Source organism: Polypterus senegalus, chromosome 6 (assembly GCF_016835505.1).
Source record: "Polypterus senegalus isolate Bchr_013 chromosome 6, ASM1683550v1, whole genome shotgun sequence".
Classification (NCBI taxonomy): Eukaryota; Metazoa; Chordata; class Cladistia; order Polypteriformes; family Polypteridae; genus Polypterus; species Polypterus senegalus.
In genome coordinates, this window is record NC_053159.1 from 119475350 (window position 1) to 119492217 (window position 16868).

General features: G+C 37.4%; 2 protein-coding genes across 3 annotated transcripts in view; one reads left to right on the plus strand and one right to left on the minus strand.

Moving 5' to 3' along the window:
• The window catches only part of phkg1b (phosphorylase kinase, gamma 1b (muscle)), a 28437-nt gene extending 26220 nt beyond the window's left edge, over window positions 1-2217 (plus strand). For both annotated transcript variants that reach the window (XM_039756976.1, XM_039756977.1), the window contains exon 10: window positions 668-2217. In XM_039756976.1, coding sequence (XP_039612910.1) covers window positions 668-910 — 243 coding nt within the window. In that variant the 3' untranslated portion in view covers window positions 911-2217. The remainder of the gene's footprint in view (window positions 1-667) is intronic.
• A 419-nt stretch (window positions 2218-2636) lies between these two features.
• Window positions 2637-16210, minus strand: sumf2 (sulfatase modifying factor 2). The gene is made up of 9 exons (XM_039756978.1): window positions 16011-16210; window positions 13504-13651; window positions 6380-6494; window positions 5934-5978; window positions 5540-5690; window positions 4705-4760; window positions 4298-4382; window positions 3214-3379; window positions 2637-2847 (listed from the first exon to the last, which is right to left on the minus strand). Exons 1-9 carry the CDS (start codon window positions 16084-16086, stop codon window positions 2745-2747), a joined length of 945 nt encoding a protein of 314 aa, XP_039612912.1. The 5' UTR covers window positions 16087-16210; the 3' UTR covers window positions 2637-2744.
• Window positions 16211-16868: the final 658 nt, after the last annotated feature.

Consider the following 16868-nt stretch of genomic DNA (forward strand, 5'->3'; position numbering starts at 1 on the left):
ATATTTCATTACAATAATTTTTCAAGGTTTTCAAGGTTTCCGTTTCAACTCTCAAAACTCTTTGTGTGAATGCATGCTTCCTGGATTCCATCGTGAATGAACTTCTGACTTGTGTCACAAGTATGTGGTTTACTAAGAATTAACCCTGATAACCTTTGAAAGTAGACACCTTATTACATTATATACATAGGTTACTCTTCAAACGTGTGGTGCATTTTTTTTGATAGTGACAAAAGATGTGCAGGTTACCCTAGATGTGGTCTCATTAATGCACATGTGCTCTCAACTTTTTAAAGAATTAAATTGTTTAGGAAGTTGTATGCATTAATACACATAGACAGACACAGTAACTCACAATGGGCTAAATTAGAGGCGCCAGTTATCCTAGCATTCAAATCTTTAGGATTTGGAAGGAAAAGTAGAGAGCCATATACAGACATCAGAATAAAAGGCAGATATTTTTCTTCAAAGAGTCAATCCACAAAACTGGTTTATATGTGAGCTAAATTTGCTCATTTACTAAAAGGATCCTAGACTGTACACTGCTAAACTTACTGATATCTGTCACATGCAAAAGATTGTTATGAACACGCAAAATAACAGCAGCCATGAGTTCTTAGATGTTAACATTTTAGCATACAACTGATCATATCTTCTCTGCTTTTAGGTTATCTGTACAACTGTACTTGCATCTGTGAAAATATACTACCACTACCGACGAGTGAAGCCAGTCACTAAGGAGATTGTAATGAGAGATCCCTATGCAATGAAGACAATTCGTAAGATGATTGATGCCTGCGCTTTCAGAATTTATGGACATTGGGTGAAGAAAGGACAGGCACAAAACAGAGCAGCCTTGTTTGAAAACACACCAAAAACTATATTATTGTCCCTGACAGGAGAAGCTTAAGACTTGCTTAAATTTTAACAACTAGTCTGATTAGTAGAAAAAAAACAGAAATAATGAATTTTTCCCAGAACACTCATTTGTAGTGTTCATAATGGAGAAACAAGAGCATCAGCATTGGGGGCCAGAGAATCATGCACTCTACAGATTACAAAGCTGTTCTGTAGATACGGTTAGCTGCTCAAACAGTATACTTGTGTAGAAATGTATTTTTAGACACCAGAAAATATTAATAGTACTGGTAAAAAAGAAATGGGTGAAAATCAGCAAAGAAATTACTGGAAATATTATTTACTGCAAGTCATAAGCTTGTGATTATACCAGAGATTATTTTTTATGTACAGTGGATATGGTTTACAGGTACCTAAAATTTTAGTTTAAGAGGGATGTTAAAAATGTGTATTTTAAACAAAAATATTGTATTGTGAATACTTTTGTGCACATTCATCAGTGAGGAAACCTAAAACAATGCCCCCTTTGTATCAAAAGGCTACAAACTATATTAAACAATAAGTGTTATTCTCTCCTATCAATAGAAAAGAATACACAGATCTTCCAGTTTACTTTTAATATTTATTCGCTTTTCAACATCAAAAGAAAATAAAACTGGTAAATTTTGACATTTTATATTGTTCATTACTGAAAATACAATACATGGTAGCCATGTGAGCTTTTTGTATTCAACAGTCCTATGATTTGCCCTCGGATAATGTAAAGACTTCACTGCCTAGGCAGCTGCAGTTAATATCCCACATTTTCTGCTGGTAATATGCAAAACTAAGTCTAATTAGGTAAACAATCAAAATTGGTTTATCGGGTAAATGAGCATTCTGAAGACCTAAAAGCAACCAAAGAAAAGCATTGGCTACATGTTTCCACTTTTCTTATAATGTGTAATACTGTATAAAACCCGATAAGTCCCTGAAAATGCAGAACAGTGCTAAATGGGGAGACAGACTTTCTTCATGGAAAGTAAAAACAGAACCCAAAAAGGGATATAATGTGGCCTCAGAAACATCTTTTGGAAGGGGCTAAAAAAGTAAACACCACTAGCACTGTCAGACAAAGACTAGGTTATATAGCCTATTTAGACAAACTAGACTGGAGGATTTCAAGTATATATCGTACATTGTTTACACTGAAGTCAGTTGCTTTGAAGGTTGCTTTCTGATCAATCAATGAGCATTTATGCATGATTTAATTTCACCCTCAGAGATAACTGTCTTACAATGGACTGTTTATAATTTTAAATCAAATTTAAGCTGTTGTTGTATAACATGCATGCAATTCAATTAAAGAGCAAACCTGAATTGACCACTATGTCTGAATATTTATCACATAAACTGTCAACATTAATGAACTAATCAAAATGTACACATGAATTAAAATAACATTTAATATACTGTCAAGTAGAATATGAGGCAAACAGGAACCTGAGACTTTAATGTCAGCTAATTATGAAGGCCAAAGTAATCTGCCAAAATACAATGTTAATAGATGATTTTGTACTCGGTCTCCAAAAAAGTAAGTAAATAAGTAAGTAACTAGGTAATGTTAAAAGAAATCAAACATACACAAGTGTCCTCTTCATTGAGTTGGACTGCTATTCTGAAAAAGATGACTTACCTTGTAAGCATTCTAATATATTTTTCCCACTTTCACTATATCCTTTGAAGTTACCGACTACAAATAAAGCAAAGTCGCTTTGCATTAATCAAATACTCAAAGCTGAATCCTTTTGTTTTTATTTCTTCATTCCAGTGTTGGCAATACAATGGAATCCCAGATTATCAGAGGAATAATCTGGTTTACTCTCCGTCTTAGTAAAACCAAGTAGTTATAGCTCTGTCCTGCTATTACTTTTTTGATTTTTCATTTTAGTAGAGACAGCACAACGGAAACCTAGATTATCAGAGGCAGAATCTGGTGTATTTCCCATTCTGTAAAACCAAAAGAAACATTTTAATCACCATGGACTGCACTTACTCATAATATTCATTCATTCATTATCCAGCCCGCTATATATTTTAACAACTAGTCTGATTATAGAAAAAAAAAATGTACTTGAGGAAAGAAAAACAGAAATAATGAATTTTTTTCCCAGAACACTCATTTGTAGTGTTCATAATGGAGAATCAAGAGCATCAGCATTGGGGGCCAGAGAATCATGCACTCTACAGATTTCAACTTACTCATAATATTCAAAACTAAAAGTTAACAAACTGAGCAAATACAAGCAAGTTCAAATTTTAAAACAAAGTGAGGAAATGTAAAAGTTAAGACAGCAATAGTCTCCGAATACAAACCTGGTGGTAACACGGGCTTTATGATTGGCTGACCCATCAACACTGTCGATCCAAGAAGCTCCACGTAAGACATACATTTTCTGAGGGCTACGGTTGGACAGCTGACCTGCAGACTTATACACAGTATCTGTCCACTCCCAAGTATTCCCAAGCATATCAAAGAAACCTGGAGGAGGTTAAAATTAACTTAAAAAGTTGTGCAAAGGGATAAATACTCTTATTTATGAAGCCTACACAATTATATTGAAAACCATAAAATATTAAGTGAAATCAAAACATTTTATGATTAAAAAAAGCAGATAATTTCAAGAGTTAGATGATATGTATCTAGTACATGTTTTGCAAGCAACTGTATTTACTTGCAGTATATTTATCAAAAACAAAGAAAAAATATTAGCTTTGTGGACTAAAAATGAAAGAAGTATAAAAGGTAAGGAATTTACAAATATAATCTTTAATCTGAATATTGGACAATTCTTCCAGGGCCACCAGAATTTACATTAGTTAACTAATGATTGTAAACTATTTAACAGCTAATGATGCTATATCTTACAGTTACTCTCTCACATCTTTATGTATAGAAACCCAGAAATCTTTCTTTGTAGAAACGTTTGCTGTTTATTTAGCCAAAAAAAGCACATAGTTGGTTGTTGATGTTCTGTGCTCTGTCACTTGTTCAACAAAGTACAGCAAATTGAGGAAGGATTATTGAAAAATGTTTTCATTGCATTTCTAGCATACTATGTTAAGCTTTCAGTACTTATTCTAAAACTGTATACATTATTAAAGACCACTATCCTCCACCTTTTACAATAGAAAGCATCTACTCCCAAAAAAAAAATAATCAATAACCATGGTTTAAGTCAGAAAGATAATCTTAAATTATTGAGTTGAGTTGAGATAATCTTGAATTATAGAGTTGCGGGGGGGGCTGGAACTTATAGGGTGCAAGGCAGGAACAGACTCTGGACAAGGTGCCAGTTCAAAGGGTGTAATACAAGTTATTATCCAAAAAAAATCATCTGTTTCAAATTAAAATTATAAAGATATATTAGCTTTTAAATAAACTTTGCACAAAACATACCATAGTTATTCTGGGATGGAAAGGCTGTCACTGGAGAAACTCCATGATAGCCATCTTCTGATGTGTCTTTTTCTGGGAATGTGCCCTAAAAATTGAAAATATACCTTTTTTTTATATGTTATATAAGACCACTACTTTTATGTGCCATCTGTAATAATCAAGTAAATAATGCAAAATTAATTAATGAACAATAAGACACAATCAACACTATACTTTGAAAGGATTAAGGATATATACAGAAGTATAAATATATCATTAGAAACTGTTGGCAGCTAATATCTTTCTCCCAACTAATGACAAGACAATTTATTTTGGTATAAAGTACACAACATGAGCCATACTTTTTCTGAGACCTAAACATTTCTCCAAAACACTGAATAGTATAAAGTATAAATATTCATACAGACCTGCCAGAGGTTACAGCGTTTGGCCAGAAACTTGTTTCCCCATGGGTAAATACGGCCTAGTAAATACAGTAAGACTTCATTAAGCACAGAGGGTAGCACATGTAAAGGAAGCCCTTTAGAATCTTGTACTATTGTCATTGTTATTTTACAGCTTTAATATGTAACAAATAAAAAAAAATCTTCTTCTTCTTCAGTGGTCTATATATAAAATAACATACTTTTAAAAAAGTTTATAGTAAACTGCTTTCCAGTTTCTGTAAACTTGATTCTCCCAATAAGTAAAATAACTGATGTTGAATGAAGTAAAGATTTATGTACACAGGGACAGAGGAGAAAGTGAGCGTGAGACATAGAAAAGAGGTTTTAACATAGGCGAGGGAAGAAATCAGAGTAGTGAAGTGCAGTATGTCTACTGTAAGAACAGTGGCTCCATCATACATTGCATCCTTATTAGCACCTACATTTAACACCTTGGTAGATGTGGGGAAGGGAGCATTTGAGAGCATAAAGAATTCAGCGGTACTTGATTTTGAAACAGTCCTAAAAATATATTTAACTTGTTAATTTAAGTTAAAATTAATGTATCATTCTAAGAGTTTCCGTACAAGAAAATATGGTCAGGAGCCAAATCAAACCAAGAACATGGTTAAGCAAAACCAGAAAAAAAAATAAAATAAAAGAATTATGCAAAACCTGAGTCTCTCTGCAGGAACACTGAACTGGCATTGACTAGGCTGAGACCCCAATTTAAGCACAACTATAAACTAATTGCAGTACTGCAAAGAAATCAAAATGTGGGTGTGTAAAAAAACAGTTAATTAAATTGGAGGTTCACCTTCTAAGCCACCCCGAGCAGCAAATTCCCATTCCTCTTCAGTTGGAAGCCTCTTTTGTCTCCATTTACAATAAGCCTGGGCATCATTCCAGCTCACCTGAACCACAGGAAAATTCAGTCTTTCCTTTATACTGGAGCCTGGACCCCAAGGCTAAAAATTATAATAAAATAAAAATGACAAATTATGTTCTTAGACATAGTCAATGTGAATTTAAACAGGTATGGAAAAAAAACAACTATACTTTGCATCAGACAAAGAGTTCTTAAGATACAGTAAACAAACATTCAAAACAATTATAGGGCTTATATTGATTATTTAACAACTTATAGCCAGATTCATTAGAAATATCATATTTACCAATGATCACCCAAAGAGCAGAAAAACACACATTACCTGTCTCCAAAATGCCTTTTCCACAGGAAGCCACCAGGGTGCAGACTAAAAACAAAGATATTATTCCACCATATAAATATGAAGAATATGATGTGTAAATGTAGTAACAAGCAAGTAAACTTTTCTGACATGTTTAATTATTTTGATATTTGGTGTATTTATATGCAAGACTGAAGTATTAAAAACAAACATATAATGGAAAAACAGGGTACAGAATAAGCAATTTCTAATTCCAGTCTTTTTGACTACCAACAGATATCATGTAGTGTATACTTATTATAGGTTAACATAAAAGTCAGCTTTAACCCACATTCAGTCCAAAACAACAAACAGAACATTTTAAGGGTGCGTGAAAAGGAAGAGCTAAAATTGCCACAAGTAGCATGATAGACTACAGTATATCTGGCACTGAAGTCAACCGTATTAAGTCATATAAATAAACTAACCTCTATGGTTTCAGTCACTTTGTTTTTTAATTCATTAGACACAAAATCCTGGAAAACAAAACTCCACCCAAATGTTTCTGCTTCAGTTCGGTATTTTTGCGCCCTGACAAATTCTCTGCAAAAGTTCAAACATAAAACAAGAATGGATTATATTTTATTAGTAAATTAAAATATTTCACAAAAACGTCATAGTGATGAAGCAAGTAACATATTGTATATATAAACCACACAAGATTTACTAAAGGAAATAGTGGAGAGTTCTTTATATTACTAATGGCTATAGAAATACAAAATTTGAAGACAAGACAAAATAATGGTTGAGCCTGTAACAAATCACAGATGTATTGCCAGTTAATCAAGTTGGATGACCCTACCCCATTTCATTTCATTTAGCACCTTTAAGGACTCTTTTACCTTATTTCTTGCAGAACACTGAATCAGTTTTCTCTACAGCTTCTGCAATATCAATGTTGTACATTTGCAGATGACTGGGCAATTGAATTGTCAAAAATGCAGTCAACCCAATAAAGACATGTGAAGACTAAATGCTGAAATTTTTAACAAAATGTTGAAAAGGCAAACAAAATAAAGCATACTTCTGTAGCATTTTAGTGTGTTGAGTGGGAAGCTCTAGTGTCTTACATCTCCAATACAGTTTAAAACAAATTGCCAAAATAACACTAAGCGTGTTGACCCTGCCTTTAAGTCAAAGCCATCGTGTTACTTTATCCTGACTTTCATATTCTGTCATATCCATTCCCTAACCATTTATAATAATTTCCAACATCTCAATGACAAGTGGTAGAAAGGCAGTATAAAAATCTAAGTTTAGTTAAACACTGATGTTACCATTTATAAACATGACAAAACTGTGGTAACAGTTTGATAACGATGTAAACAAAATTCTGGAGGCAACAGTGAAGGGAAGGGCCGATGGGAAGCTACAAGCCATGACCACGATTATTGTCAGCATAGCTATGGAGTGGTTTGGAGTGGAGGAGAAGAAAGTCTCCAGGACACCCTACATAAAAAAAATCATAGAGCAGGGAGGATATACATCATCAGGCAGGAGATGAAGGTACTGAAGATCTAGTACAAAGAGGCAGGGCAGGAGGAGCTCATTGGCTTGGCCCAGCTGATGCGCATACTTTGCAAGAAGAATAGGGTCCTCCATTGGGCCAAGTGGTATCAAAGATGATGGTTCGAAAGGGCCCAAAAACACGTAGCCTTTATCGCCAAATCCCTTCAAGTTCATCAAGGACCTGCTAGGACAAAAGTGGAGTGGGAAGCTGGTCTGCTTGCAGAAAGAAATAAATCAACATCTGAGGCAGACATACAGCAACCTAGAAAGAGAGCAGTAGTTGGAAGAGTGCAACATCTTAATAGACCCCCAAACTGGAAGTGCACTTTGACTTGTCAGAGATGCAGCTGAAAGAAGTTAGGGAGGTTGTCCGTGAAGCAAGGGCAAACTCTGCTTCAGGACCAAGTGGCACGTCATACAAAGTGTACAATAATTGTCCCAAACTCCTGTTACGTCTGTGGAAAATTCTGTGGGTCTTCTGGAGAACAGGAAAGATCCCAAATCAATAGAAAGCAGCTGAACAGTTCTGCATCATCTCCCCGCTGTGTGTCGAGGCAAAGATCATCTTGAGCACTGTTTACAAGATATTGTGCACCTGCCTAACAAAGAACACCTATATCAATACATCATTGGAGAAGGGTGGCATTTTAGGGATGCCAGGCTGTCTGGAACGCACATGTGGTGACACAACTCATCAGGGAGGCCAGAGATTGGCTGTGTTGTGGCTCGACTTCGTGAATGCTTATGGCACCATTTCCCATATTCTTGTGCAGCTTATGCTGACAAAACATCATGTCCCCAGCAGGATTCGATAACTCCTTGCGGATTATTATAACAATTTCTGGATGATGGTCTCTTCAGGAGCAATAACATCAAGCTGGCACAAGCTAGAGAATGGCATCAATACAGGGTGTACAATCTCTGTGATGCTATTTTTCCTAGCCATGAACATTCTCACCCAGTCTGCTGAACCAAAGTGCAGAGGGCCCAGAATGAAATCCGCTCAAAGGCAATCACCTATTTGGGTATTCATGGATGACCTAACAATCATCACAAAATAGGTCCTAGGTGGCTGGTGGATTCTGAAGGGACTGGAAAAGCTGGTGGACTGAGCTACGAGGTGTTTCAAACTAGGCCAAATCAAGATCCACGGTGCTGAGAAAGGGCAAGGTGGGGGACAAGTTCTGGTTTACCATCACAGGCACAGCCATCTCAACCATCACAAAGAAACCAGTCATGAGCTTGGGCAAAGTTTTTAACAGCTCACTGAGGGACAAAGCATCCATCCAGTAAACTCGTACTGAACTGGATGGCTGCCTGAAAGCTGTGGACAAGTCTGGCATACCAGGGAAGTTCAAAGCCTGGATATATCAGCATGGCATTCTACTTAGAATCCTGTGGTCCCTTCATTTTCTACAAGGTCCCATTCTCAATTGTTGAGACCTTGGAAAGAAAGGTCAGCAGCCACTTCAGGAGATGGTTGGGGCTACCAAAGAGCCCAAGGAGCATCTAATTCTATGGCAACAACAAACTGCAACTGCCCTTCAGATGCTTGGAGGGATAATTTAAAGTTTCAAGAGCCAGAGAAGTGATATAGTACAGAGACTCAAGTAATCTGATGGTGGCCAATGCAGGGATCCAAGTGAGGACTGACAGGAAGTGGAGGGGAGAGTATAAGGTTCAGGAAGTAGAAGCAAGGCTACGTCACAGCAAGCGAGATCAAGCCAGATTAGGATCCTTTCCAACTTCCCAATCAGATACCACCAGAGGGAAGGATGGACACCACCTAATGCAGGAAGAAGTGACAGTAGCAGTGGAGGAGATGAGATCCTGCAAGGCTGTGAGAATGAAGCAGAAGGGAGCTTGGTTGAGATGGGAAAATGTGGTTGACAGGAGAGTGAGTTGATCTGAGCTCTAGAAAGCTGATGATCCCCGTATTAGTTTTCTAATCTAGGCAGTATATGACATGCTACCAAGCCCGTCAAATCTACACACACATGCCATAGCAGAGTCACCAGCATACCCACTGTGTTCCAAGTGAGGAACCTTAGAACACATCCTCAGCAGCTGTACAAGGACACCTGGAGAGGGAAGGTATCAATGCAGACACAATCAGGTCCTGAAGACCATCACTGAAACAATCAGCACAGAAATTGAGTGGGTAAAGTGGTGTCAACCCTTCAAGAAGACTATCACCTTTGTAAGCAGCTCACCTAAAATCCCACCAAAAGATCATCATCTGCAGGCATTCTGGCATTAGCAAGTAATTAGCAGTTATTGGTGGACCTCAGAGGGCAGCTGAAGTTCTCCAGCCACACTACAGCCACATCCCTGAGACCAGACATAGTCCTGGTGTGTGAATTCACCAAACAAGTCATTCTTCTGGAACTAAAAGTCCCATGGGAAGATTGTTTGAACAAATCCTTCAAAAGGAAGCTCTCCACGTATGCAGAACTGGTCAGCATGTGTCAGCTGTCAGGATGGAGAGCTAGGTGTCTCCCAGTGGAGGTCGGATACAGGGGATTTGTGGCCTCTTCTTTGGTCAGAGCCTTTAGCAGTATGGGCATTATAGCAGAGAGGAAGAGAAGAGCCATCCGCAGTACCATCGAAGTGGCAGAGAGAGCCTCAAGATGGCTATGGCTCAGAAAACAACATGCATGGGGTCAGAGAAGCTAGCTGTCTGGACACATGCTAGGGCCTGATCAACCCTGGTGGGAATCACCTGGAGGACAGGGTATGATGTTGAAAGACCTGAAACACTCGATGATCCCAGTAACATCACTGATGAAATTTCCAGACTGAGGCAGCAGCAGGTGTACATTCACAGGTGTGTTAAAACAAAAATATTGTTAAAGCATTGCAGCTGTTTTTAGTAGCTTGTTTTAAATGATTGTTATCAATCTTTCTCTCTATAATAAAAAAAAATCTTGGAAGGAAGACTAAGGAGACGAGACCTGATCTTCTTGGAAGACAATTTGACATCCTACAAGAGACATTTTAATGTTATGCGAGGCAAGATAGTGAGACAACATTTAAAACAAGTTCACTGAGATATAACCTAGCAGTTGTTGGAATGCTTTTGGCAGACACGCTTCATGTGCTCCCAGCTCTTAAAACAACAACAAGCAGAACATGCAGCTCGCCAGCAGCAGCAAGCCAGCAGATGATCTGACTGCTACTCGTTAGCATGCATTCAGCCAACCCAAATCCCCCCCAACGCCAACCACCCACCCTCCCGTTTACAACGCAAGCAGCAGAGACATGAAGTGGAAAAAGAACAGCTGTTGTACAGGATTTTAAATGATCAATGTGCAGCATGACAAGCAGAATACACAGCTCGCCAGCAACAGCAGCAACAAGCCAGCAGATGATCCAACCGCTTCTCGTTAGCATGCGTTCAGCCGCCCCCACCTTTACAACGTGGGCAGTATTATATGTCAATCGAGAAGGAGATTTGACCACACCCAGGGCCAGAAATAAAGGAGAAGTACAGTATTGTTTTTACAAAAGTTTTAAAGTAAAAGTGAAAATAATGCATATGTACAATTCCCATGAAAATAACAATCTCTTTAAATTGTATATCCGGGAAACCAAAGACAGGGGTGGGCAAGCGAAGCAAATAGGGGCCGGATCTCCTTAAGTTTATTTAAAAACACAAAGTGCTTGCCAAAGTCCACAAAGTATCCAAAGTAGCAGGGATAGTAGATACATTTCCAATGTTGTGGCAGAGGTCTTATTAAATAGATACATTAAACCAATTAAACATAGTGAATGAAAAAAATAAATGATATATACTGTAGGCATCCAGATGGCCCAGTGGTTAGTGCTATAATTTAACAGTTTTAAGGTCCTGGGTTTGTCTCACACCCATTTGTTTTCTGTGTGCATATTTCTTGTTCTCCCAGTGTATGTATTGGTTTACTGTCACATCTCAAAGATGCTTCTAAGTGTTAAGTTGATTTGTGATTATAAATTTTCCCAGTATGGGGGTGTGCATATGTGATTGGGCCACACTGGCACCCAGTCCAGGACTAATTCCTACCTTACACCCAATGCCGCAGCAATTGCATTTTGACTCACTGCAACAATGAACTGAATTAAGCATGGCTGCAGAATGTTAGGTTAAATTACGTATGTGCCTGTTAAGATTAATTAAATATACTTTGTTATAAAAGCATTCGGTTTAAACCATTTACTATGTGAAGATGTGGCTAAAATTAATTATTTTTTAATTTCCCTCAAAAAAGTCTTGTAATAGTCTTTTTCTATCCATTTTGCTGGACACCTTTTCACCCACCAATAAGTTACTCGCTGCAGTAGCTAATTATGAGCTCACTGATTCTCTGAGGGCTGACATTTGAATCACTCTTAAGGGTAAGATAGCTACAGTCTGGATTTTCCCAAACTGACATAAGCCACTGATACGGTACTGTCTTCTTGGTGACATGAAAACTTAAATTGATTATATATAATGTTTTTTTCCTTTAACAGTTCAAAGCTCCTAGAAAATATGCCCCCTCAAAAAATCTACTGCAGCTCAGCAAACAACTCTCTGGGGTTCCTGCTACATCCAGTGGGAGAAAGACTACTCTGTTCTCCTGTGTTGTACTGTAGGCCACATTAACACCTCTAAATCAATGTCTTTCAACATAATACATGCAATAAATTGTGCATTATGTTTTTGTTGCGCATAACAAGGAGCAGAGGAATGGTAAATCAAGTGTCAACTTTATCTTTTCTTCTAATACTTCTTTTAATGTGTTCTACTCTTTTCATGGTTTGACCTGACCTTCGCAAATCTACACATTTATTTCTGCCTTTATATAAAACTGGCAGCTATCCTGCTTACCAATTTTTTCTTCTAATTTGTTATATATATTGTAAAGCTATTTTTCCATATTAAAAACTGATTAGTTGAAAGCAAAAATATCACTTCAAATTTCAGTTTCTTATTTGCATGATTACACCAATGCTGCGTATTTTCTCTTTATGAAAGAAATTTGTCCCACCAAGTACAAATCAGATGACAGTGTTCATCATTCCATACACCTTTTAAGAACATTGCCATTGTATTTTTGTGCCATACATTAGGTTATATAAAACCAAATATCCTAATCAAATGAATAGTTATTTGCATTTGACAGTGTGGATTGTACATATTACTAATAACAGTTTTCCAGAAGAAGAAAGACTGACAAATCACTGCTCTGCATCCAAATTAGTGCAAAAATGCTTTGGAATCCTGAAGGCCCACCTATGTGCAGTAGACCTAATATATTTTAACACAGATTACATTTTTAAATATTCCACTTTTTCCAGAGCAGCAATTATTGATGTAAAGCTCTTATTGAATCTATTACTAAACCCATATTCCAGCAATTCATTTCCTGGACCCTGCCATTACATTACCAGAAAGCGCTGAGGTGAAGTCTATGCCAGACACTTTGAGCTCAAAATTTGGGACAACTCAAGATAGGCTGTCAGTCTTTCACAACAGACATTCCCACAGCACTCAAACTGACACAATTCAGTGTTGACAATCAATCCAACCTTGAAATTTACGGAACAAGGAGAGAAAACAGATTACTGAGATATAACCAACATAGACACAGCAAGGGCATGCAAACTCTGTAGTGACTGTGGCCAAGCTAGGATTCAAACTCCACTCCCTGAATCGGAGTCATAGCAGAAGCAAAAGCTGTGCAATCCCAAAAACACATTCCTTGTGTCCATAATAATCAAAAGCCTGAAGAAACATGTTGTCATATCATACACATCTACAGTATTACTCCATAATACATCCAGCTGTTTTGAAATTCTACATGTAAACTTGAAGTTTCATACAAATACAAAATGATATCTGAAGATTTCAACTTCCATATTTTGAGTAAATACTGCATAACCACTCTGATTAAGATTCAGCAACTCACAAGAAAGGATAATAAAAGGTACTGTCAAAGAAGATTTATACACAGATTAGGAAAAAAAATTAGCATAATTTAACCAAAAAATAAAAGACAATGCATCAATCTGTCCCACTTACCTGAACTCTGCATTTGTTACAGGATATTTGTCCAATGCAAAAGGCTGGACTGTTACCTCCCTGACTGGTGCTTCACCATCCTGAGCGTCAGCTGCATCACATCCCATTTTAAATGTGCCCCCTGGCAAATGGACTATGGTGCCAATATCTGTTAACAATTAAAATGCATACAGAGAAAAAAATAAATAAGTAAAAGTGCATAGGTGCCATTACATGTATTTTCCAGTAAAACAGAAAGATATTGTAAAGAAGATATTGCTTAAACATTTCTCTACCAAACTGAAGTTCAAAAAATGTCAATTTCAACTATGGTTAAAATGCCCCACTTCAAATTTGTGTTTGTTCTTTTCTGATATTTTATCTCCCAAGTTTCTGCACTTTATTTTTTCTCTATACTCATGCATGGGTACTAGGATTGTTTGGCCTATAATATTATGACTACTGTTGTAAAGCATGTTAACATTGTAAGGAAAATAAGTTGCAACAGTAGTTTAAGTGTAGGTAAAGCTAAATTCCTCTGTTGTGTTCATGACGTGATTGGCCAACACCATATTTAGAGTTGATTTTTGCTTTGAGTTTACTGTATAGTCCTGTAATGGATAAAGTAATTTTAGAAAAACACAAGGATGTAGAAACAACAACCAATATAAAAAACTGCAGGTCAGGTCAGGTTGGGGAGCATGCACTGGTACAGCATGTTCCTGCACCGACCACACAGTGAAGTAGCTCAGGATCCCAGCTGGCAACCTCCAAGTCAGAAACGTGGTCCAGTGCCCCCTGGAAATGATCATTTCTCTGCTGTACCAGGTATTATGTGGGTGTCCCCTTGGCCTGGTCCAGCCTCTGGGGTCCTAAACAATGAGGATCCGGTGAGCTGGATCACCCTCGGGGAATCGCGCCACATGGCCGTAGTGCCGTAACAAACACCCTCACAATGCAGGTATTGTGCCTCATTTGGGAGTCCATGAGTAACCACTCATTCAACACAAAGTCAAACCAACGGTACCCAAGGGTTCTCTGAAGAGACACAGTACTGAAGTAGTCCAGTTTTTGTGGGTAGTGTCCATGTCACACAACCATATAACAAGACAGAAAGCACCACAACTCTAAAGACTTGGATCATCGTCTTTTTGCAAAGATATCGTGAATGCCAGACAATCCTTTGCAGCGACCCCATGACCCCCCACCCCCACGATCTACCATTCTGTCTACTGACTTCATAGGATGAGTCAGCAGAGACATGAATGTCACTGCCGAGGTAAGTAAACCTCTCGACAAGGTCTACACTCTCTCCGCAGACAGACACACTGCTGATGGCTGTGCCCAAGAGGTCATTAAAGGCCTAGATCTTGGTTTTAACCAGGACACTCGTAAGCCCAAACACTCAGACTCCTCGCTCAGTCTCGCGAGAGCCCCAATCAGAGCCTCCATTGAATCTACGAAAATCATAGCATCATCAGCAAAGTCAAGATCAGTGAATCTTTCTTCACCAACAAATGCCATACAGCCGCTGGACCACATGACCTTCCCCAACAAATCGTCATTTCAAGCACTGAGTAGAGTAGAAGCAAGAAAACACCCCGATGAACTACAGAATCAAATGGGAAGAACACAGGGGTTCTACCCTCACTCTGCACAGCACTCACAGTACCAGTGTACAGGCCGGCCATACCGTCACAATTAAAGATAAGTGACTGCAATTCAAATCACAAATGCCACTTAAAATTTGTTCTCAACTGTTCATTTTAATACAAGAAAAAAAACAGCAAACTGCAACTGTATAATTTTTCTTGGAAACTTTTCTCTTTCATACTAACAAAATATAAGCATTAAACTACTAAAGAATACATACAGCCAAGCATTATAACTTTACAAATTCATAAAGTTGAATATGTACTGCGTGTATAATACAAGTAAACTAAAGAAATTCTGCTTTGACAACAACACTAAACTACGAAAATTCAGTCTTTCCTTTATACTGGTGCCTGAACCCCAAGGTTAAAAATTCTAATGAGATTACTGTGTAACGCCAAGTTTCCTTCTCTTAAATAATCGATTGAGTGATATCCCTTAACTTTAAATGCATGCACTAATATTAAACGTTTAAGTATATACAGTATGTGTGTGTTTAAATCCTTTTCTCCGTTTACATCATAGTAACTCTCAGTCGTTAAAACGTAACACAGACATGTAAATAAATGTATTTATTACTTATTAGGGAAAACAACAAAAATTTGTTATAACAGTAATGTGTTACTGGAACGAGACCGTTAAGTCAGAAGGGCCGATGATACAACGGATACTTCGACAATTAGATCGTGAGCGAAACGCAGAATGGGCGGATACTGCACCATTCTTGCCTGCTTTACTTTTACTGGACATGCGGTCGAAATTTTTTTATAATTGACATTTTCATAAATTAGTAGGAACATCTCTACATAAAACATTTTGCAACACTTTTATGTATACCGATTGAAAATTCGCTGGATCCAAATAAAAATACGAACCTGCGGATACGCAGGCGACGATCCCAAGCAATGACAACAGCAGCATAAAAGCAGGGGTTGCTCCTCTTTTCAACATTATGTTTACATTCCAATAAGAAGGTATATCATAATCGCAGCCGAAAAGTTAAATTTAATCTGCCTACTCCTTCCCGCTGACACCATCCGAGTGTCCTGATTGGACTGCACTGTGGCGCCGAGCTGCGGAGAAATACTTCCGGTGAACAACTCGGGGTTAAATGTCACAGATCTACTTTTTATGCGAACCCAATGCAATAGTACAGAATTTGGATAGATGTACAATAAACTAACCAACTGTAATCTCCGGTATTTTAACTTAGTTCTTTTGCTTTATTTTTAATTGTTAACATTCAAAACTAAAACATTACATCAACAAATCGTAAAAGACAAATACAGTCATATAATATTTAATAATAATACGTTGTATTTAGTTAGGTACTTTCCCATACTCATGGCTCTATACAGAAGTTCAAAATAAATAACAGGGTACATACAACAAGTGATATTTACTTGAAACGCAAAATATGGATAAATCCAGAAAACACAGCTTTGAATTAGATTTAGGAGACACGAAACGAGAATAAAAATGCAAAATATTACAAGAAAACCCTGAACAAATAACATAATTTGTCATACACAAGCAAATCATCCTGAGCACCTGGGCAGAGAGGGTAAACTGAAAGACAGGTCAGAATATCAGGGCAAGTTAAATGCTTTCCTTAACAAGAGTTTAAAATTATTTTTTTCTTTTCTTTTTTATGAATGAATTGATTCTACTGACTTCATTAATTTGGAGAGGTTATTTCAAAGTCTGGACACTACAAAAGCTAAAGGCTCTGT

What these genes read in the sequence shown, in the direction of transcription:
- sumf2 (XM_039756978.1), bottom strand. Translation starts at nt 16,086, where the DNA reads ATGTTGAAAAGAGGAGCAACCCCTGCTTTTATGCTGCTGTTGTCATTG. An exon ending in AAAAGGCATTTTGGAGACAG is followed by an intron (nt 5,691 to 5,933) that starts GTAATGTGTGTT and finishes TATAATTTTTAG; the next exon opens with CCTTGGGGTCCAGGCTCCAG. An exon ending in TGCTCGGGGTGGCTTAGAAG is followed by an intron (nt 4,761 to 5,539) that starts GTGAACCTCCAA and finishes TGTATTTACTAG; the next exon opens with GCCGTATTTACCCATGGGGA.